The sequence below is a fragment of the Rhamphochromis sp. 'chilingali' genome, assembly GCF_963969265.1.
Source record: "Rhamphochromis sp. 'chilingali' genome assembly, chromosome: 21".
In the NCBI taxonomy this organism is placed as follows: domain Eukaryota; kingdom Metazoa; phylum Chordata; class Actinopteri; order Cichliformes; family Cichlidae; genus Rhamphochromis; species Rhamphochromis sp. 'chilingali'.
In genome coordinates, this window is record NC_137949.1 from 22,106,978 (window position 1) to 22,129,679 (window position 22,702).

General features: G+C 38.9%; 2 protein-coding genes across 3 annotated transcripts; both read left to right on the top strand.

Moving 5' to 3' along the window:
• The first annotated feature begins 97 nt into the window (after positions 1 to 97).
• Positions 98 to 6,323, top strand: LOC308389394 (kinesin-like protein KIF3B). Its single transcript, XM_080870793.1, has 8 exons — positions 98 to 1,811; positions 1,921 to 2,022; positions 2,106 to 2,228; positions 2,502 to 2,620; positions 3,135 to 3,251; positions 3,958 to 4,072; positions 5,056 to 5,231; positions 5,518 to 6,323. Exons 1-8 carry the CDS (start codon positions 414 to 416, stop codon positions 5,666 to 5,668), a joined length of 2,301 nt encoding a protein of 766 aa, XP_080726919.1. The 5' UTR covers positions 98 to 413; the 3' UTR covers positions 5,669 to 6,323.
• A 172-nt stretch (positions 6,324 to 6,495) lies between these two features.
• asxl2 (ASXL transcriptional regulator 2) lies at positions 6,496 to 22,534 on the top strand. 2 transcript variants are annotated; one of them, XM_080871416.1, is made up of 12 exons: positions 6,496 to 6,647; positions 8,407 to 8,489; positions 9,411 to 9,519; positions 9,747 to 9,888; positions 12,929 to 13,047; positions 13,934 to 14,054; positions 14,342 to 14,401; positions 14,999 to 15,159; positions 15,430 to 15,526; positions 15,635 to 15,740; positions 17,071 to 17,803; positions 18,119 to 22,534. In XM_080871416.1, the coding sequence occupies exons 1-12, from the start codon at positions 6,591 to 6,593 to the stop codon at positions 19,907 to 19,909; spliced, it is 3,579 nt and encodes a 1,192-aa protein (XP_080727542.1). In that variant the 5' UTR covers positions 6,496 to 6,590; the 3' UTR covers positions 19,910 to 22,534. The 2 variants fall into 2 exon arrangements, with proteins under 2 accessions (XP_080727542.1, XP_080727543.1); XM_080871417.1 differs by lacking the exons at positions 6,496 to 6,647; positions 8,407 to 8,489; positions 9,411 to 9,519; positions 9,747 to 9,888 and adding an exon at positions 9,944 to 12,208.
• The last annotated feature ends 168 nt before the right edge of the window (positions 22,535 to 22,702 follow it).

A 22,702-nucleotide genomic window follows, 5' to 3' on the forward strand; every position in this document is an offset into this window, starting at 1 on the left:
TGGGAAACGAGCCGCGTCTGTGGGCCACAAGGTTTGCTGAAATCTAATTCGTTGCGCAAGTCACATGTCTTATTTCCATTGTCCGCAGAGCAGGGTGTGTACCGGGGACGTGTGGGCTGGGTCTGGATGGATGGATATTCTGTGGGGGGGTTTTTTCCCCTCTTCATCAGCCTCCTCTACAAGCTTGTGACATCGCCTCTTTTCTGAGAGATGCTCGGGGCGGAGGAGACGCTGCGGTCATCGGTGGGTGATGAAAGCGGCTCACATGAGGCGTGTCTGACTTGTTTGCCTTTCTTCACTAAATAAAATGGGAGTTGCTGCACCTGTACGGAGAAGAGAAATTATGTGGACTCAGCGCGAGATAATTGCTTTTTTAACGTGGTGAGGTGATGTTAGCCTTTTTTTAAGATAAAATGTCCAAAACCAAACATTGTGAGGCGGTCAGGGTAGTGGTCCGCTGCCGGCCGTTCAGCAGGAGAGAAGAGATAGCGGGGTCTGAAAACATTTTAGAGATTGATGACAAACTGGGGCAGATCACCATCAGGAACCCGAAGGCACCACCTGATGAGCCAATGAAAGTATTCACGTTTGATTCTGTTTACGGATGGAATTCAAAGCAAAGCGACATTTATGACGATGCGGTGAGACCTTTGGTGGAGTCCGTCCTCCAAGGCTTCAACGGGACTATATTTGCTTACGGACAAACTGGGACAGGTAAAACCCACACCATGCAAGGGGTTTCAAACGACCCAGAGAGGAGAGGTGTCATACCTAATTCATTTCAGCACATTTTCACACAAATATCCAGAACCCAGAATCAGAAATACCTGGTGAGGTCATCCTATCTCGAGATCTACCAGGAGGAAATCCGAGACCTGCTGTGCAAAGATAACAACAGGAAACTGGAACTTAAAGAAAGCCCAGACTTTGGCGTGTATGTTAAAGACCTGTCTTCAGTGGTGACCAAGAATGCCACAGAGATTGAACATGTGATGAACATAGGCAACCAGTCCAGGTCTGTGGGATTCACCAACATGAATGAACGCAGCTCTAGGTCTCATGCAATTTTTGTCATCACTGTGGAGTGCAGCGAAGTAGGGCCAGACGGTGAGGACCACATCCGAGTTGGGAAGCTGAACATGGTTGACCTGGCTGGCAGCGAGCGCCAGAGCAAGACAGGCGCCAAGGGGAAGCGTCTGAAGGAAGCTGCCAAAATCAACCTGTCCCTTTCTGCGCTGGGGAATGTCATTTCAGCTCTGGTGGATGGGAAGAGCACCCATGTCCCGTACAGAGACTCCAAACTGACCCGCTTGCTCCAGGACTCCCTGGGTGGCAATGCAAAGACTGTCATGATAGCAACAGTGGGGCCTTCGCACAAGAATTTTGATGAATCCCAGGCCACGCTGAGATACGCCAGCAGAGCCAAGAAAATAAAGAACAAACCACGGATTAATGAGGACCCCAAAGATGCCCTGCTGAGGGAGTTTCAGGAGGAGATCGCACGCTTGAAAGCTCAGCTAGAGGAGCGGGGAATGCTCGCGAAAGAGAGAAGAAGGAGGAGGAATAGCAAAAGATTGAGTAAAAGTTTGGCTGGCATGGAGGAGGACGTCCTTAGAGAGAGGGATGCTGATGTGTGGAAGACTGTGGAAGAGGAACCAGATGGGAACTTGAAAGATGCAGGTGACATCCCAATAGTCCTGGCTTGCCAGGGAAGCAGTGAAAAGCTAAAGCACCTGAATGAAAACAGAAGAAGCGTGGAGGACATGCAGTGGGATCAAGATTCTGTGGAGAAGATCATAGAGAAATATAAGGTATTGTAAGTGTGAAACCAGTGAATTAATCAGTAAAATTTCAGATTAACGAGACACTGGTGGAACAAAAGAAATCTGCATAAATAATTAATTGCATCTTTGTTCACAGGCCATGGAGAGCAAACTGTTAGTTGGGGGAAAGACTATAATCGATCACACCAATGAACAACAAAAAATGCTTGAGCAGAAGAGACAAGAAATTGCAGAACAGGTTATTAATTGCGTCTAAAATCAAATCAATAATAAAGAAACTTTTTTGTTGCTTTTATTCAGCTTGGAATGTTTAATTTGCAGATAAGACAAGAGCGAGAGATCCAACAGCAGATGATGCTGCAGGATGAGGAGACCGTGGAAATGAAAGAAACATACTCCTCCCTGCAGCAGGAGATCGAACTTAAGACAAAGAAGCTGAAAAGAGTAAGATGACTCACCCACTAATGCGTCCCAATGGCATTATTGGAAAATCAATTAACTATTAGTCTTATTTACTATAAACAATCCTTTTTACACAGACAATGTCAGTAAAATACTTAGATTAGCCATTGTTATTGTGAGCTTAAATTTGAGGTTTTAATGACTTTTCTTGTGCGGGGGTATTTTACATTTGCATAAACCATCACTGTTTTCATGCAAACATTTTGCTACTCCAGGTTTCGTGATGCAGACCTCTGTTCTGTCCTTTCTGTACAGTTGTGTACCAAACTACAGGTACTGAAGAGAGAGATGAAAGAAATCATTGACGAACACATCACAACAAGACAGGAACTTGAACAGACGCAGAATGAGCTCACCCGAGAGCTCAAGTACAAGTAAGTAGTACATAAAACATACATTATGGAATTTTTCTTTTTAGAAAGAAAGAAGAAAGAAATCCACCCAATTTTGGCTATAATGCATTTTTATTTGATAAACTAATAAACTTTTTCATGAGTTGGGGTCTTTAGCGTTGTTCTTTCTTAGTCATCAGGAATGCAAATTATTCATGCATGCTTGTAACCAAGATAATATTTTTTGTTGTTCATTGGTGCAACTTGTTTTAGACCTCACCTGGAGATATACAATCTAAGCTTTTAAATTTTACGCCATCATTGAGGTGTCTTCCTGTTATACTGTATCACTATAATATCATTAATATATATCAAGTTAAACAGATGTCTCACCTTCATTCAAAACAACAATTATCTAAAGGTACTCTAAGACTATCCTAATGAAACACACATATGCCCAAGTTTTTGTTTCCATTTTACACCATTTTATACAGGAATTTAATTTGTATTATTTTGGCTGATTTCAATTTGCACCCGCTTGTCTTCTGTATTACAGATATCTCTTGATTGAGAATTTTATACCTCCCGAGGAAAAGAACAAAATTATAAATAGGCTGTACTTTGACAGCGAGGAGGACCAGTGGAGACTCCGACCAGTTATTCCATCAGAGAGGTCAGTAAATTAAATATCTGTATCTGTAAATGGTACATTAAAGAAAGAACATTCTCATAAAGAAATTGTGAGCACGCAAGAAATCCATCACTGAAACAGAAAAACACCAGCCGCTGTGTACCTGGAATGTGTAAGGTTTTAAATAAGGGATACACATGTGCTTTTTCTACTGTAGCTATTAGAGTTCTTTTGATCTGCATGCTTTACACTTAAATGCACCTGCACATTTATTTTCTATGGGCTCTCAATCAACCCCCTGGAAAATATAGGAATTAAGTAACAGAAGCACATAACCAGAAAAGTGGATCTGGCCAAAAGATATTTTAGCACTTCATATACTGACTATATTGATAGAATTTGTGTCTAAATTATAACATCTAACAGCATATCTGGTATTTTTCAGCCACAATAATTTTAGCTACCACTGGGAGTCACTAAAGTAAAAAAAAAAAATCCTTCACATGAAAATGGCTCTGGTCTTAAGGATTACAGATAATGATATATTATGAATTCTCATGAATCTGGTGTATTTTTATTTCCTAACCTGGGACATTTGCCATGTTGAGAAATATTGCTACAAGCTAATTAGCTGGCTATCTATGGGGAACATGGGTCTCAAAAAGGTTTACATCTCAGGTGACATCCACCCTAAGTGTATTTAACTGCAGAAATTCATCCTTTCCTATGTTTTTTTTTTTTTTTCCAGTACACCCACTCAGGTCAGGAGAAGGCCTCTCTCAGCTTTGGGTTACAAGAGGCCAGTCAGCCAATATGCACAGATGGCTGTTGCCACAGCTACCGGGGCCCCATCTCGATACCAGGTCAGTGTTTGGAAATTCACAAGGCCAGTTGGCAGAAACAGCAGCGAAACAGGGAAGTTGTGATCTAATTTCCATTTTCATGTTCACAACCACGAACCTTTGCTGAAGGATGCGGAGACCATTGTAGCCATGGAAACTATTCACAGATTTAACTTTCGCATCTTTAGCCAGTGAGCCATTATTGTAAGAAAGCATACAGTTTACATTTCAGAAGAATCACTCATCACTCTATGGCTGTTTAATGTTTCATGTTTTATCAGTGTTAAGATACTGTTAATAAGACATTAAAGAGCAGAAGCTTTACAACAGAAGCCTTTACTGGAAAGGGAGAAAACTATTTGCATAAAATGATGGAAGGTTTTTGGTGTGCAACAGTTGCAGACCATTTTTGAATCGCAAAGAATTTGGCTGGGTCCAAACTTTTAACTCTGCATCTAGGCATCACTTCAGCTAATTCATGTCACTGGATTGGATCTATGTCTGTGGCGTTGGTGTTTTATGGAGTCTTTTTAATGCAGTTGTCTGGTAAATATTATAGCTGTCTGATTAAGTGTACTAACAGACTGTTAGAAATATCTGATTACCTGATAGCCATCTTGTTTAAATATAGACAGGTATTTTACAGCAGTGGTCTTTAACACCGGGTTCTCAGTTCAAATACACTCACGGCAGGGAAGACCAGTCAGCACCATGGAAGAGTCTAACACTGATTTCAGGCTGTGCAGCACAACCAAGGAGTAATAACCACCATAGGGATCATATTGATATCCTTATATCCAGCAAAACGAATGTTTTTATAAGGATTGCATCAGTGTCAGTGTAACCCAACATTAGACTGAGCTGGGATATCTTGGTCTCTTGTGACTGTTCAGATTAAATCTAATGTGCTTCTCCATGGAAACTGGCTTAGAGTGGAGGCTGGATTTTTTTGTGCAAGTAAATGTGTTTTTTAACTACATTTTTATTGTTGTATATCCTTACAGGCTGAGAACATCATGCTTTTGGAGTTAGACATGTCTCCCCCAACCATGTTCATGTTAAATCTTGATGGTACTCACCTGGAGAGAGCCTTTACACCGAGGCTAATACACGATCCCCTGGCAAATGTTTTCTTTAGAGAAAGGACTGCATCACCAATGGTCAGGAAATCTAAGTCCTGGTAAGAGAACAGCAAGTAGATAATTTATTTATTTATGGCTCTAACTGAATTTTGCAGCAAAATTTTAGAAGAATAATTTTGTAATTTTGTCTTCAGTTTTCCTCTTTAATAAATTGGATTTCCTGAAAACATGTCCATGCACTTTACCATACATTGCACCATTCTGCTTTAAATACAATTCACATATTTTGTTTTGTTTTTTTATATCTCACCTATTAAATCTTGTGCATCATTCTGTGATATTAAAGATTAAAATATAGTCAGTGGTTTTTGCAATGGTTTGCAGGTATCAGGCACCACAAGCAGCATCTGTCACATCATCTTCTTCGTCCACCACTCTGACATCAGAACTTCAGAACTTCTCTCCGTCTCAGCGACAAAGACCTTCCTCAGCTGCCTATCTTCCACTGGGAAGTCCAACTCAGACAAGCCCCTGATTTATGTCGATTACACCTGCACTGTAGGGCCGGCCTTAATTAATGGTGGCACCAGTAATGTCTGGGAGAGATGGGGGTGGCTATATGTCTTGACTTTAGATTGCTTTAAGTTCTCTTATGCAAAACGGTGAAGTAAGCATGTGTTCAGCTTAACCCAGAAGTTAACCTTTATTGATTTTTTTCAAATGCCTGACTCTTAAAAGTGATAGTTTGCTGTTTGGCTTAATAAGATTTGGCTTTTTTCTTTGTTGCCTAAGCCATGCAATTTTCTTGGCTTACACTGCCCTATCAAAATAGCACAGACGAGGCTTCCAGGCTTTTTTCAGCTAATAGGGGTGTATTTTAGTCCAGTTTGTATTTACTGAATCTGTCCCCCACCCCCAATAAGAACACTTAAATACTTATTTTTTTCTGTTTAGCCATATATCAGTCTTTGCCAAAACACTGAAGGGTAATGGAGGTGGGGGGAGTGTCTGCAAGACCACTTTGGTTTAGCCTGTATGCTTGATGAATTGTTGCTTCAGTTTGTAGCCAGTGTAATTGTAAGCCAAAAATGTGAAGAAAGCTTGCAGTGCTCTCTATATCAGCTGCCTTATTTTTTCATAGTTGTGAAATTGTGCAAAGTCCATTTGCTTACACATGAAAATAAAGAGACTTAAACAGTCTTAAACTCATTATTATATATATATATATATATCCTCCTTTCTCGTCATAGTTGCAGCTGGCAAATGTGTAAATACATGTGGGAAAGTTGAGGACTTGGAATGACAGCTACATACAGTAAGATGACGTTTCTTTTAGAGTCACATGACTCTTTTACAGTAAGTCCAACATGGCAGACGGAGTGGATCTTACGCGGTAACTAAAGCAACATTTTAACTGAAACAGAAATTGAAGACTACTCTGCAACAGGACATTCGCAATGAGGGAGAGACAGAAGAAGAAGAAGGGGAGGACGTGGGCGGAAGCAGCGAAAACGGTATTCTTGGTGTTTTATGTAGCGTTTGTTGTGGTTGTTTTCCTTGAACGCTCCCACTTGTACAACTGTGTTTATGAGTTCACGACCTGCTGGTGAAGATGAAATGTTGCGTGCACCGCGCAAGGCCTGTGTTGACGGTTCGACATTTGGAAAGACCGCTGTCACTACTAGCCTTGTAGCTTTCATCAAGTGGCACCTCAAAGCATAAATACAGCGAAATAAATATAAGTCATGTGCACCCAAGCATGCCTCTGAACCCACTGTATGTGTTTTGTGGGGATAGTAAGGCTGACAGGTCTCGTAGGATATTAAGTCCAATGAAGTAACCGTGAAGTAATCACGCCAATGTTGCGCGCTAGCGCGACTAGCATGGGCTAACGCCTGCTAACGCAACTCTGTTCGTCAACAAGTTTGATTTGTATTATTTGGAAATAAACCACTACAAAACCTCCTGTTTCCGTAGTTAAAGCAACCCAAGAGCAAACTACTTAACTACAAAATCGATGACAAAGTCCGTCTAGTCATGCTAGCGTTTTGCAAGAGTACAATATATGTTGTTAGCATTGAGCTAGCTGACAGCATAGCATGCTAACGAGTATAAAATTATCAAAACGTCCAATAGTAATTTATAATTTAAGCACATTGCAATCGGCTGTAACGCCTTGCGTTAGCTTCATACAGGTATTTACACTTTATAGTTTGCGCACAGCGTGTAGTATGCTAACTGCATAGAAAATAAATAGCGATAACGTTTGTAGGACTCAAAGTTATGTTTCATTGCAGTGCTCAAAACACTAGCTAAAGTAATTCAAGGCTTTTCGAGAGGGTTTGGGAAAAGTGTAAGCGCTACATCTTAAGGTCAGCCATAGTAGTTTTTTTTAATTACCGATTTAAAGTTGCTGATATGTTGTTGTTGTTATTATTATTATTATTACTATTATTATTATTATTATTATTATTATTATTATTATTATTATTATTATACTGTTATGAGAAGCTTTTATTGTCATGTTTTTTTTTTCAGCCAACACTCAGAGAAGTGAGATGTTACAGCATAAGGTGGTGCATCCACCTCAAACCCAAATGAAACTTTAATTTACCACCCCTTATTTATTACTAGACGGATTCTGTGCATTTTCTCCAGAGATTGCAAAATATTCATGCCAAATATATTTCTAATAGTGGAAAAAAGGAAGAAATACAAAACACAACTGTGCTGTGCTTGTTGACTGGATCATTTTAACCATAGTACAAACTAGTTGAGTTTTTGCATAAATTGCTCAGGCTTTAAGCTAAGATTGAGGAAATCGTCCTGGATCAGGCAAGTCTTGCATCGAAAATCAATAAAAATCAAGACAAAAACCCTAAAAAGGCACACAGTCATTAGAACAAATAACAATTAGTAGATTTAAAAAAAAGCTTAAAAACCTTTGCCACTTCTCTGTCAGTCAGTCATGAGCACTTTGCAGTTTAACTGACAGAGAAACAAATGGATATTTACAGTGGTTATACTTACATAAGGGGAGCCTGTACCTCCTACTACAGATAAAATCCTGTTAGCTTGCCGAACAGTACAGAAATATCTTGGTGAGTGAGGAGTGTTGTTCCTGTGGTTATTTATTTTAATTTAATTTTACTGATGTGTAAAAAATGTGATATCTTTAATGAAGTAACCTTTGGACTGCCTCTTAATTTCTGAATATTTTTCCTTTAAATAATCTCTCAGCAAAATATAATCATCTGCATTTTTATTTTCTAGGTTCTGGAGAAGTACCCTAATACACCTATGAGCCATAAAGAGATCTTGCAAGTGATCCAAAGAGAAAGACTTAAGGAAATAAGGTACACAGGTCCTTGTTGTCATAGCTTTGGAGCTGCAGATACACTTCATATATGAGACATTTTCATGAGAGCACAACAGGTGTCATCTGTCATTTCTCAGCTGCTCATATCATGTGCCTTTTTGTTATTCACATAGTCACAGTTACTTTACTCAATTAATAATTGTTTTATTTCTTTTTGTTTCACTTTCACTATTCTCATCCAGAAGGTAAGAAAAGGTAGCCCCCCCGCTTATCTTAACAAACTCACAGCAATGCAGGTTTGTTTGGAGTTGCCTTTTTGCATGTTAATAGGAATAACATGTTCTAGGTGAGGTTGCATAAAAATGCAATGCTACGTTCATAGTTTGAGCTTCCACAGCCACCTGTTGCATAAAAATTACATTTTCTTTTTTTTTCCGAGTAATTAACAAAATAAAAATTAGAAATATTTAAGCATAACTAGAGTAATTTCCCAAAAATTAAAAATAGACTTTTGTTTTTTCTAGTAATTATATTGTTCAAAGCCTTATGTGTTATACTGTGTAAAGCAGCACAAATGCAGTTTGACCAAAAAAAAAAGTAAGGTTCAATTTGTCAGTCTAGATTTGTGCATGACTTAAGCAAAGCTTGACAGATTAATTTTTTTGCAACAGGCATTTTTATGTCAGACCCCTTTATTCTGTGAATATCGGTCCATCACTTTAATTAGATGAGCATTGGATCAGTTTTCTGCAGCTGATTTCTCATAAAGCACAGAGCAAATTTCCCCTCTAACTGCACTGATGCAAATCTGACCTAAACTCACACATGTTTTCCTGATGCATGATAGCAGCTTCTCCCAAGTTACCAGACCAACCTCTCCCCTTCCTTCGTCTTTTCCCAGCCATCTGATTTATGGGGGAACAGATGTGTAAACTGTGTTTTTCCTCTTGTGATCCAGCGGAACGTCACCGCTGGCGTGTCTGAATGCAATGCTGCACACGAACTCTCGTGGTGAGGAGGGAATCTTCTACAAAGTTCCGGGCAGAATGGGAGTCTACACATTAAAGGTTTGTGAGACACAAGGCACTGTTTATTACTCAGCCAATACAGGAAAAAAGAACTAGCACATGTTTTTCTTTGCTAATTGCAGCTTTTCGGGTACCTGGACACAAATTAAGTTATGAATGTACATGCCGTAGCTGGTCATTTTCTTATTTACTTCTGCTTAACTGTTCCTCCGCTCTGTTTCCTGCATAAAAATAACATGGAGTCTTTTGCTCTGTTTTTCATATAGAAGGACATCTCAGATGTGGTGAAGGAACTGTCGGAAGAGGGCTCTGAGGAGAGCAGTGACAATCTTTCTGACTCTCGAAGCTCAGAAAACAACAGTAGTGCTATCAGTCAAGAGGGCAGGAGAGGAAGGTGGATGCGAAGAGGTATTGTGCCCTTGCATACAGGTTCTTTAATTAACTTACACATGACCATAAATTTTAAAGTCACTTGTTTGCAATGAGTTTCCAGACATTTCTTTGTTGCAAGATAATTTGGTCCTACCTTTACTGCTACAACATTAATATGTGCTGTCTGTTTGTAATCTAATTTGTAATTATGGCTTTAAAAAAAAAAAAAAAAGTACTCATTGTAATTATCATAACTCACCATTGCATTGAAATACTTCATAACACAAAAATGTGTGCTTTATATGAAGTATTTTTTTATTTAGCTAAGAATGATGAAGATTTTAGCTGTAACTGTGAATTAACATAATTGATGCAAAGCAGTAAATTCCGTTAAAGTAAATATTTGATAAGCAGGCTACTCAGCATCACATTTCAGACATGCCAAAAATTTAGTTGTACCTGATGTCTCAAATACAGTTTTGGTAGGTCTTTTAGTTTTAAGTGTTCACCAGGAATTCTCAGAGGGTAAGAAAATCATATTCTATCAATATGTAATGAGTATTTGTTTTTTAACTTGTGACAGCAGACTGCTCAAACATTATGGTCCAAGTCAGTGTATGAACTGTACCAGTGTATACTTGTAGTGGATGAAATTTGCAGCTGTAATTTTGAAATGCACTGCAGGATGGCTGATTTACTCTACTGAATAGTAGACTACAGAGTGAATAAATGGGCAGTTTGAACAGTCAGATTGTCTGCCATGAAGAAAGGGTCTCATTCTTAATAGCTCGATTACATGTTTAGCTTATATTTCCTGCAGATTTCAAACAAAATTATCCATCCATCTTCCTCTGCTTATCCAATTTCGGGTTGCAGTGGGGCTGGAACCTAATCCAGCTATTACAGATGAAAGGTTGGGTACACCCTAAACAGGTTGCCAGTCTATCGCAGAGCTAGTTGATGGAGCCACACAACCATTTGTGCTCACATTCAACATTACACCTTAGATTTCCAGTATAACTAACTCAAACTAGCTAACCTGGTTAAACTAGTTTTAGTTGCATGTCTTTGGACTATGGAAGGAAGCTGGAGTTTGCAGTGAGAAGCTGATTTTAGATATGAAATCTAATTAACTTTTGCGCATAAGATTTTGGAAGTACCCATCATATTCTTTTAACACTTGAATATCATTATAATGTATCAGTGCAATCTCTGGAATGTTAACTATTTCCCATTAAAACAGTTTTAATGTGTTTTTTTTTCCTGAAAATAAACAAGAAGGTGATATGAGAGACACAATAAAGCACATTTTCAGCGCACTTAAAAATGTTCGAGGCACTTGGTTTTTTGCTTCTATATCTGTCTCTCCTTGCAAGAATTAACAGTAATCACCCTTCATCCTCGGATTAAATTTTTCCTGATATCAGTTTTCCATCACTTTAATATCTTGATTAAATTTTTCACCATGCTCATCACTGACATCGCTCAGATTTGATGGAAAGAACGTTGACAAAACAGTAACATCATATCATTAACTGATATGATTTCAGCATGTTAAACACAAGTTCTCTGCTCTGAGATTGCCAAGAAAATTCTGGCTACTTGCACAAATGTTTCCTATGCTGCTGATCCAGCTGGCTACAATTTCCTTTCAAACTCATCGTCAAGCATCAGTTCACGGATTTCAGGACTAACAAAAACATCTTTGTTGATTTTGGCTTCACTTTTCTCGAGACCAAACTTACATCTTAAATGTTGAAACGCATTGCTGTGTGTGTTCAGTCATCCCAGTTGTCCAGTACTTGGAATGGCTTAACCAGATGAAAATGGTTTTCAGATTTGGGGTCAAAAAGTAAATTTTGAAAAACAAAACACTTGTTGATCAGTGTTATAGATTTGAAATATGTCACCATTATCTAACTTCCAGACCACCTATATAGATTAACAGTGAATACTACTTAATAAAGCACTGAAATATGTCTTTACTAACTCCTTAAACACCTTTAGATGCAACCCCTGTTGACGTTTATTAAAGAGTGAGCGTGTGTTTTTTGCTGAAGTGTCATCACTGTTCATCAGTCAACAGAGAAGGAAAAAACCCCATCAACAGATCATAATGCAATAATGTTTGGCTTTTTTTTTTTTTAGGTGATTGTAGCTGATTGGTTATGCCAGTTAGAGTTAACACCCCCCTGTCAGCTGATGATGTAGGTTATTGTGGAAACACCGGAAACTAGCTCAAGTCGCATTAGACATGCCAAGTTGGAAAGTGGCTTTACCACAAACATAAAATACACCACCTCATCAAAAACATTTCCTGGAATACACGCAGCACTGAACATGATGATAGCGAAAGGTGGGTTTTATCTTTGAGCTTTACTTTGTCCTTAATGCTGTCTGATAATTGTTCACCAAGAGCCTGCTGGCAGCGCACAACAGCCACATTACAACGGTTTCTGATCTTTTGTGATTCTGTGGGGTTAAGATATTGCTTTATTGTGAAATGAACACCTGATTGTGCCTGATTGCAATGCGGTTTGAGAGAGGGAGCTTTTCATCAAGTGCCAATTATTTTGTTTTCCTCAGGTTGTGGTCTTACCGATTCTTATTATTTCTCACTGCCACTTGAATAACTTAAGTGACGGTTAAAACAGGAAACTGATTTTTCTCAGTATGACCCGTGACCACTTCCTCATTATGCACAACTTAAAAGTACCAAGCAAATAACCTTGGTTTACAGCTGAGTAGGAGGGCTCTGATATTGCTTTATTTTTGAAATAATCGATGCAAAGGACTGCAAAGTCAAATGCAAATTAGGCAGCACTGGGAAGGAACTGCTGCAGAATGTAGAAAGATGTTCTGTAAGAAACAGAAGGCAGATAGTAGGAGGGGGATTGTTCTGAAGTTGAGCTCATTTTTAACAATATGATATTTTAGTAAGGTAATGTAATCTGCTTCTTTGTCTACAGAATTGGTTTCAGTTTCGCCAAAACAAAAGCACAATGTTATAAAGTCTGCACACCGCCCTCAGGAAATGTATTTGGTAACATCTGTTTTGTGCTTCTGTATTTCATAGTTCCCTCCAAGCTGCAGTCACAGCCGTCGTCTCCACAGCCTCGATGCTCGTCGCCGTCTGTCCCCACCAGTAAGCTCATCTCTCCCTCGCAGAAACACAGCAAGAAAGCTTTGAAACAGGTACAGCAAACAACATATATTTCTTGTTGTTTTTCTTTTTTAAACATACATTTAAGTTGTTAACTTATCCTCCCTACTCAGATGAGTAACATGAGTTCCTGCCACACCCCACTCCCATATAAATCACTCCCTCTGTGTTCTGCACTATGCAAATCCACCCTTTTGTTTTTACATCGGTATACAGAGTGTGGAGTCTTAGACTTGGGCTCTTTTTGGGCTACAATGAGCAATTAAATTTGTATGATTATGTTCATTACTTTGTTTTAATTGGCAGCATATAACTCAATGGTAGTGTTTCAGCTGGTGTTCTTTGTTTTTTTTCTCTATCTGACATCTTGCTGATTATTTCAAACATCAGGGAGAAATGCCTGTAGCTGTTTTTTTGTTGTTTTTACAGTGTTAATGTTTTCAAAGAACCCATTTCCCATTGGCTGTCTTTTGCCTTTTGTGTTCCATTTAATTAGATTTAATTTGATTGCACACATTGTAATTCACTCCATCTGTGCTGGTGTGAATTTGTATTCATTATTTGGGCGTAGGTAACACTACAAGATGGCGACTTGGCTGAAACATTACTGGACGGATCTGTTTATTGTTTCCTATTTTATATCTTATTGTGGTGGACCTCCTTTCTTTGCTTCTTTAAACGTGTAGAGAAATTTGTGACAAATTTGATCTGACTTGTTCTCAGATTTACAGCAAGGCGAGGATTTATGCCTCTGTTATGCAACCTATGTTCTATTGCTCTGCTGTTATTTAGCTGTTATTTAACCAGGCAAGTGGCCCTTGGGGAGCAATTGCAGGGAAACAGAGGGTTACACATATTCACACTCTGTTTTTCTCATACTGCTGGCTATTTGCGTCTTTCTGTGTTGTTCATTTTAAGGCCCTAAAGCAGCAGCAGCAGAGAAACCAGCGTAGACAGGGGGGAATGCCAACCTCCTCCAGTCCAAGACTGCTTCTGAAAACCCTTAAAGACATGGCAGATAACATTACAACAAAAACTGGTAGGTGGTAACTCTTACATTGCCAAATTGTTGGATAGTTTACTGATGTTAATTGCATGATATTACTCACAGTTTTGTAGATAGATGATGGATAGTGATGTAGTTCTGGGAATTATCCTGTTTATTATTGCAGGTTTTTATAGCTAGACTACAAAAGGTTATGTATCATCATCATCCAAACATGACTCATATAATTGGCAGCTTTAATGTGGAAACTGAAGCAGTCGGATCTCTGGCTTTCATTTCTCAGAGCATTTCCTTTAGCTCCTCTTCTTCTTTCCAAACAGATTTATGCCACCCAGTCGTACCCAGAAAGGTTCCCCAAAGGTCCAGTCGCCTCAGTGCAGGTAATTCAGACAACTGCTTTTATTTAAATCAGTTGTGTGGAAATTTTTATGATTTAATTATAATATTTAACAGAAAAAAGTTAGCAATTAGTAGTTTCCCTGTAGTCCTGCTTTGTTTTTAAGAAGCAAATAAAAATACTCTTTAGGACAGTTAGGAGCACAATGGCACACAATAACAACCTCTTAGTGTATTTTAAATCACTCCCACATTAATCAGCCTGATAGCACAAATATCCATTAGTATGCCACAAACAGTCACACACGCACTATTAATTCATATGTGAGTGAAATTTTCTAACATCGGGTTAACCAAATTATTTACAGTAAGAATTTTTGTTTCGAGTGTTAAGAATAATCTGACAGTTGGGTTTAACTTTATATGTTCAGCTTTTCTGTGTCTGCTTGTAATCTAGAATTAATTGTCTGCATAGTTATTTCTTAGGTGTAAGTAAAATTATTCTACTTTGACAGAAAACAGTTAAGTAAAACAAATTATTTTACTACATTTAAAAGTGAACTACATAATTCACAGTTGTTTCTTTGCATTATTGAATCTCCCTTGGTTTACATCTGTTTCCTGTTTTGTTTGTATCGCAGGGCAGATAAAACGTGCCAAGTATAAAATAGACGTGGAGACGCCAGACTCTATTTTGGTTAACACCAACCTGCGAGCAATCATCAACAAGCACACTTTCTCTGTCTTGCCTCCAGACTGTCAGCAAAGGCTGGTCAAACTTCTGCCAGAAGTAGACCGCCAGGTAGCCCTAAAATTATACATATGTTATAACGTTTGCTATTTATATTACATTAAATGTAAATGTGTAAGTAAAATTGTTGCTGTGTGCAGTATCTGTCAGTCATTATTTGATATATGCCTCATAAAATATCTTTTTAATCTCTGTAAAACATTTGTATGATTCTTGATGCAAATTCTAGATCATAGGCAGAATCCAAATAAGGTCAATGTACCGATGCAGTGATGTTGATCGTCATGCTGTTAGTCATAACATTGTGCCTTCTCTCCTCAGGCTTGCATGGACGGCCTTCTGAAGGTCACTAGCTCTGCCTTAAACAATGAGTTTTTCACATCAGCAGCTCAGTCTTGGAAAGACAGGCTGGCTGAGGGTTAGTTCAAAAGCTTTCAGTTCATAACTGCAAAATTCAATTCACATTAAAAAAAAAAGCACAACACCAAGGTTTACATTTGCTCTTTTGTGACTCTTCCATTTTTAGGGGAATTCACTCCTGAATTGCAGCTCCGAATGCGCCAAGAAATTGAGAAGGAAAAGAAAGTTGAGCACTGGAAGGAAGCCTTCTTTGAAAACTATTATGGGGAGAAGTAGGTTCTCTGTTTCATTTATAATTTCTTGATCCACTAATCCTACCTAGTTCTCATGAACTTGGACATCATACAGTATCTTGCTAATCTGTCAGTCCAGCTGTTCGGTCTCCACTTGGCAGGTGAAGATCTTTAGCCCCGAATAAGTGTGTCGTAGGTTTGGGGTTGTTTAGATGACCAATTCTAATATTTTAGCTAAAATTTTAGAATCTCTGTGTTCAGGGAGAATGAGTATGAGGCATGTTTGCTTGGCTTTTCTTGTGAGGACGTGTATTGGTGTTATTGCTTTCCCGAGACTCTAACCCCACCTAATCCCAAGTTTAACCGTCACAAATAAGTGTGACATCTTTATCCAAACCTTAACCTAAACCAACTTCTTACTTTAACTGTAAAAAACCCCATGTCTTCACTCTCAGAAAGCCCTTTGAAGGCTTTCAAAGAAAATGAGAGCCAAAAAGAGTTCTCAGTCTTACCAAAGGTCATCTAATCCTGACCTGGCAGAGTTTTTAATAAGATATCAGGACAGGTTTTATTTAATTTTCTTTATATACTGTCCTTGGTGTCCTGTATCAAATGACATCAGTCACTCATGCCTGGTCTAAACAGCCATGGCACAGTCACACACACCTTCAGTTAGTTCACTTTTACAGCTGTCATCTTTTCCATCATCCTCTAGGGGAACTTTAGGGGACATCAGGAAATTATATCTACAAAAACTGGCCTAGGTTACACCCTCCCTTATCTTGCAGTGTAGTATTTTTTTCTTAAATATCAAAAAAGACTAAAATCTTAGTACTTGTAGTATTTACAAAAGGAAAATGGAACAGTCACTTTTCTTAAGAATATTGATTGAATATCTGTTTCTAAAGGATATTTACTTTCTGTATAACATATTGGAACAGATTAACCAAACAGGGCAAAATAGTATGTCAGTGCAATGCCCAGATAGCGCTCATAAGTGTCATTCGTTTTATGGATGTATGAATTTTTTCCAACAATTTCACTTTTAATGCACAACTTCAGATTAGATTCTGTGATTCAAAGATTTGTCATTTGTTGTCAAGTTTGTTGTTAAAAATTAAGCAATTCATAAGAAAAAGAACAGATTGAAAAGTAAAATACTACAATGAATAAAACAATACTAGCTGATTAATAGTTTTTAGTTTGTTTGGGCTATTGTCATTTTCAAAGCTCTTCTTGTGTATTTTTAAAAAAAAATAATTTAAAAGATAAGTGTTTAATGACTTTTTCCTCATTCAAGAAAGACTTAATTCGTAGATTTATGTTTTTTTTTTCTCTCTTTTTCTTTGTCTCCCTTTCTATTGTACAGTTCTGGGCTCAGCTATGAGGAATCCAAAGAGCTGACAAAGGCTGATTTGAATCAGGAGTCTGCCAGGCCTCAGTCCCCCTCTCATCAGACAGGACCTGTCGCTCAAGCACTAGAGGAATCTAAGTGCACCAAGGACAGCAGCCTGACTGATGCTCCTGCAAAAGACGTAAAGCCAGCGCAGACATCGTCACAGGAGCCTCTGAAAGCACTGCCTGCTCAAAAAGAGCCTCTCTTTACTGCAGAACCCATGAAGACGCGACGCTCACAGTATGCTGAGGATCGGAAGATGAATACAACTGCAAATACTGGACTGGCGGCTGCAGTGAGAGCACCAGAGGTTGAGAAACGTGGTGAATGGAGTGCAGCATGTACAGTGCCAGAAAAGGAGCACAAGGAAGACATGAAGGAGGAGAAAACTGAACGCTCCCAGTTGTCTGTGGACAGCAGCCCTCCACCAAAGGCTAGTTCAGAGTTGAAAGAAGTTCAGTCGGTGTCTATGGTTAAGCCTGCTGCAGAGAGCGAAGAGATCATCTCTGAGCCCAGTGGCTCCTCAGAGCCACTGAAAAGGAAGTCTCTCAGTGAGATAGAGGGTGAATTAACACCAGAGAAAAGACCCCGCATGTCGTCAGTTTCTTCAGTGTCTTCATTCTCATCTGCGTCTCCCTCAGCATCATCCATATCCAGCCCTGCTACACCAACTTCAACAACAAGTCAGAGGGTTCCACCACTAAAGGTAGGAATAAATGTGGCAGCTCAAAGTCTGCTCAGATCACTCTATTTTCTGAGCGGACCTGACAGGTCTGTAGCTTTATCTTTTCAGAGTTGGGAAACTATACTTGCTGAGTATATTGTTAGTCTCACTATGCTCCAAAGACTTAGAGTTTTCCCAGTAAATCCCAGAGTTTGTTGTTTTGTACGTGTGGGAAAATAAAATAGGATACAGCTTGAAGCCTATTTATATTGTTATATGTTTGTTTTTTTTTATTTATATTTTTTAGATATACAAATGGGAATTCATCTCCGTTTTGTTTTTTTTCCCATTTTGCAGATCCCAGTATCACGAATTCTTCCCTTGCCTGTGTCACCTAGCCAGATCTCACCGAGGACTCCCCTCCCAAGCCCACTTAGTAGCCCATGCCGTACTGGTGCTCGCACTTTGGCAGATATCAAAGCCAAAGCTCAGCTTGCCCGAGCACAACGTGCAGCAGCAGCATCATCTGCTTCAAAGGGGGCAGTGCCAGGCCCAGGGCCAGGTGGAGGCAGTAGTGAGCAGACACACCACTTATCCAGCCCGACATCCCCACAGGGATCTGCTAGGTTAGCAGCCACACAGTTTAGTATATCTTCTCCTTGCCAAGTGGACTCTTTTGGTCCATGTAGCCCAAACCAGTCTCAGAAGTACTTAAGCAAAACTGAAGAAAAACATACAAGTCTTTCTGCTGGTACAGTCAGTACAGGAATCCATAGCGTCCAAAAGAGTTCAAGTGTATCAGCACAACCATCATTGGTGCATGCTTCAAAGGAACAGGAAATCCCATTAACTACTGGATCAACAACCAGAATCAGCTCCTGCATCCCTGCAAACAACCCGCTGGTCACTCAGCTTCTGCAGGGCAAAGAAGTTCCACTGGAGCAGATCCTCCCAAAACCGCTATCCAAGGTGGAAGTAAAGATGTCAAACTTCTCCTCTGGTACTATGGCAAAGGCGTCACATTCTGCTGAGCACAGGGCTGAGAAGTTCAATACATCAGGCCGAGCTGGTGTTTTCTCAGAAAACACAAAACATCACAGGGAACTTCCTGACAAGGAGACTCAGGAGCAGATCCTACAGGCTCTAATGCAGAGGAAAGTCCAACAAAGTCAGCCTTATGGAGGAGGTGTAGGGCCTCAGTCACCTCAGTACAAAGTTCAGCAACTGATGCACGCAGAAGAGCGACAGGATCGATCCAGGATTTCTGTTGGTTTTTTGGGTCGAAGGAGGATGCCAAGGCCTGCCATGACAGGACATTACCTGCTCAATGTCTCCACGTATGGCAGAGGATCAGAGAGCAGGAGACTTCACCTGTCTGCCATTCCAAACACAACTGTAACCAGCACAAAAAGGGAAACCACAGAAGCAGAGGACGCAGCCAAGGAGGACCAACCAGCCAGGAAGGTTTTTCTGTTTCCTTCTGGGGTCAAAACAGAGCAGCAAAGATGCTCAGTAGGCAAGTCTAATGAACCAGCGGGCTTTCAGCATCACTATAACATAAAGACTGAGCCTGGATCAGAGTATTTTGAAGCTGGTGGTGATAACAACAACACCAGCGCAACCACCAAAGACACCAGCCCCTTTTCTCAATCACACCGAAGGCACCTCGAACTCTGCAATAGTAATCAAGGAAACTCCGAGCCATATCTTACCCACGTGGATCCCAGTCACCAGCGGCCGACTGCCTTTCAATCCCAGAGAACACTCGATAATCAGGAACCCCCGGTAGCGTCACGCTACGGTGGCACTATCAGCATGTCCGTACCTCACACTTTGAACCGCAGCACTGCAGGCACCGGCTCTTCCACATCCTCATCAGAAGCTGATGGTGGTGGCATCCACGGGAGCGTTATGTCCTTCTCAGTGACTGTTACCACCATACCTGCTGGTCACTCATTAGACCACGGCCACCAGGGCGAGCCCTCACCTGAACAGTCATTCATTGAGGGCTCCAACATGGAGGACGTCCAGTCTAAATGCTACTGCCGACTGAAGGCAATGATCATGTGCAAGGGGTGTGGAGCTTTTTGCCATGATGACTGCATAGGCCCCTCAAAACTATGTGTCTCGTGTTTAGTGGTACGATGATATTAAATTAACAGTAACAAAAAATTGGTTAGAGTTGTATTGTCACAGCACAAAGCAGAAGCAAGTGTTTTAGAATCAGTGCATAATAGGCTGAAACATGTTAAGTCACACTCTGGAGAAAACGGCTCTAGGATCGGTTCGTTGTGGGAAAGGCAAGGATTTACACTGGATGGTCTTGTTTTTCCACTAACATCTAAGAAAAGTCGTTTTGTGCAATTGTGTCATAGAAATGCCAATCCATTTTCAATCAAATGTTGTCAGATATGTGAGAAATGAAAACTGGCAGTGTTTGCACTTGGCTAGATTAGTGTGATATATTTTTTTAAATATATATATGCGTCTAGTTTTTTGGGGTTTTTTTTGTTTTGTTTTCTTTTTGAGGAGGGAAAATGAATGTTGCTATTTTTTTTTTTTAGAACATAATGACTGTTGTGCTTTAGACTGACACTTTTTATTATTGGTCCTAATCAGTTATGGTTTAACGGCAAAAAAAAAGAAGAAAAAGGGCGCTAATGATAATCATTTGATGTAGAGTACCTCCTATTTGGCATTTATGCACGTGTGGCAGGGAAATGCAACTTACAGTAACTATTTTATATGAAACTGTACTTTTATTACTGAACACACTCAGATTTAAGAACTAGAAATGAACATGTATAGTTTTAGTAAGAAGATATAGAGTGATTTTTGAATTATACTTTATATAAATCAACCTGACTTGTTTCCAAGGCAAAGAACTCGAAAACCACCTGGATATAAAGTAATAACAGTGTACAGCACTTAAAATCAAACCTAAAGAAAAGAGAATCATATATAATTCCTCTATAATCCTTGTTGGTAAATTAAGATCTTTTCACTTCCAATGAAGGTCTGAAGTCACTTCCTACTGCGTGAATCAGCATTTCCTCCCCAAAAATCAGGTTTGTGGATATGATCTCCCTTGGTGTGGGATTTCTAATGCTTGTGCGTCTGTATAGATAAATCAGCAGTGGCAAACTTAATTTAAACACTCAAGGCGGGTGGAGAAAATGCTGACAATTTTGTTAGTTTGCTGTATATACTTGCTCATGTATGGTATTTGCCTAGATGTAGAAATATTGTTATTTTATTCGTGCTGCACACCTTGCTTGAGCATAACTGGCTCTTTATTTCAAAATGTTTTTCTTTTTTTGTTTTTGTTTTTTTTACTGTGGAATGAAAATAGAGAAGAACAGTGAAATATGCTAAAAACAGGTACAATATGTCACCAATACATCAATAAGTGAGTGTAACACTTCACTTTAACGTGGCCTTTTTCCAGGAAATTAAGAGAGTGATCCTCTATAATACTGTGGTTGGAAGTATTGTAAAAATGATATTTGTCACATATGTATTTAATCAACAGTAATTTGTCTTTGTGATGCACAACACATTAGTGGTGTCAGCACTTGTTATAACCTTTGCAGGCCCGTTATGATGATTTTAACATTAGTGCTTAGTGCGTACTGACTTGTAAAAAGGCCACTGTGTTTGAAGTGTTATCTCCAAAAGTTTTGTGTTTTTGCTGGTTACAAATATTGACACATCTACTATATTTTAGAATCTCCTGGAGGTACAAAACATGACCTCTTTTATAGCAATTATTTCCAAGGTAGTATGCCAAAGTCACCTTAAAGAAAACAAAAAATAATCAGAAGTTGTTTTTAAATGTCTGACTAGTTAATCAAAGTAATATATTTTAATTAATATATTTTAATATAAAAGATCTATTTGCTAATTGTTTTTGACAAATCAACAGGGTATTTACTATATTAATATATTGGCTGTCCCGTTCTTTCCTATAGTGTTTTTTTTTCTAGGCTGGACAGACCACCGTGCAGAATAATCACTTTTCAAATAGTCCAGGTATCTGATATTCTGTATGGTCCAGGTTTTTTAGTGAATCCATTGGTCTATATTTTTCAATGAAGATGTTGTCTAAAGTGTAGCTTTTACTTGTCTATTTGCATCATCACTTTATGAAAAGATAATGTTTTAATGCACCATTTAAAAGTCATTCATTTAATATAGTTTTATTTTTTAGTTGGTGGGTGTGTCTTGTGGAAAGTTGTTTTTGAGGGCTAGAATCTAGTAGGAGTTTCACAAGGCATAGAAATTTCACTTATTAAGGACATAATGATGTTTTAATTAGTGATACAGATGTCTCTTTTATTCTCATTTTTGATCCCCATTAAACATTTACGTCATATTTGGTTGAAAGTGATGTTAGAGTCCTGCTGGACTGGATTGCACTGCAAAAAATATTAACAACAATCATTCTCAATCCTAAAGGCAGCTGACATTTTGGTTAATGATGACTGAAACAAGAGTCCAACAGCAGTCCCAATCAATACTAAGGCTAACTGTGTGTGTGCATTTGGATGTGTAGAGCACATCATATAGAAAATGGCTGGAAGAAGGGAAGGGGGTGGGTCTCCACTTTTTTTCCCTTCTTCTTTTAATGTCATGTTTGACACTAGGTGAATTTCTTAAATGTCAGTGTCATTTTGTCTCCATTTAAAACTCCAGGTGAATGTAATATAGTAATCAGAACTTGTAAACAAAGTGTATTTTATCAAAGTAATAGAATATTATGAATAAATAATAATGGAAAAAGTTTCTTCTTTGACTGCATCTTCATTTTATTGTATTTTTTGTCTTTGGTACTATTTATAATTTATATATATATATATATATATATATATATATATATATATATATATATATATAAAAAAATTTTTAAAGCACAATAATGTTACGACCCCTGTATGGGCC

Coding starts and splice junctions, on each gene's coding strand:
- asxl2 (XM_080871416.1), top strand. CDS start 6,591: ATGAGGGAGAGACAGAAGAAGAAGAAGGGGAGGACGTGGGCGGAAGCA. Junction 14,055..14,341: donor TAACATTACAACAAAAACTG/GTAGGTGGTAAC, acceptor CTTTCCAAACAG/ATTTATGCCACCCAGTCGTA. Junction 15,160..15,429: donor TGCCAGAAGTAGACCGCCAG/GTAGCCCTAAAA, acceptor TTCTCTCCTCAG/GCTTGCATGGACGGCCTTCT.
- LOC308389394 (XM_080870793.1), top strand. CDS start 414: ATGTCCAAAACCAAACATTGTGAGGCGGTCAGGGTAGTGGTCCGCTGC. Junction 2,023..2,105: donor GACAAGAAATTGCAGAACAG/GTTATTAATTGC, acceptor TTTAATTTGCAG/ATAAGACAAGAGCGAGAGAT. Junction 4,073..5,055: donor GGGCCCCATCTCGATACCAG/GTCAGTGTTTGG, acceptor ATATCCTTACAG/GCTGAGAACATCATGCTTTT.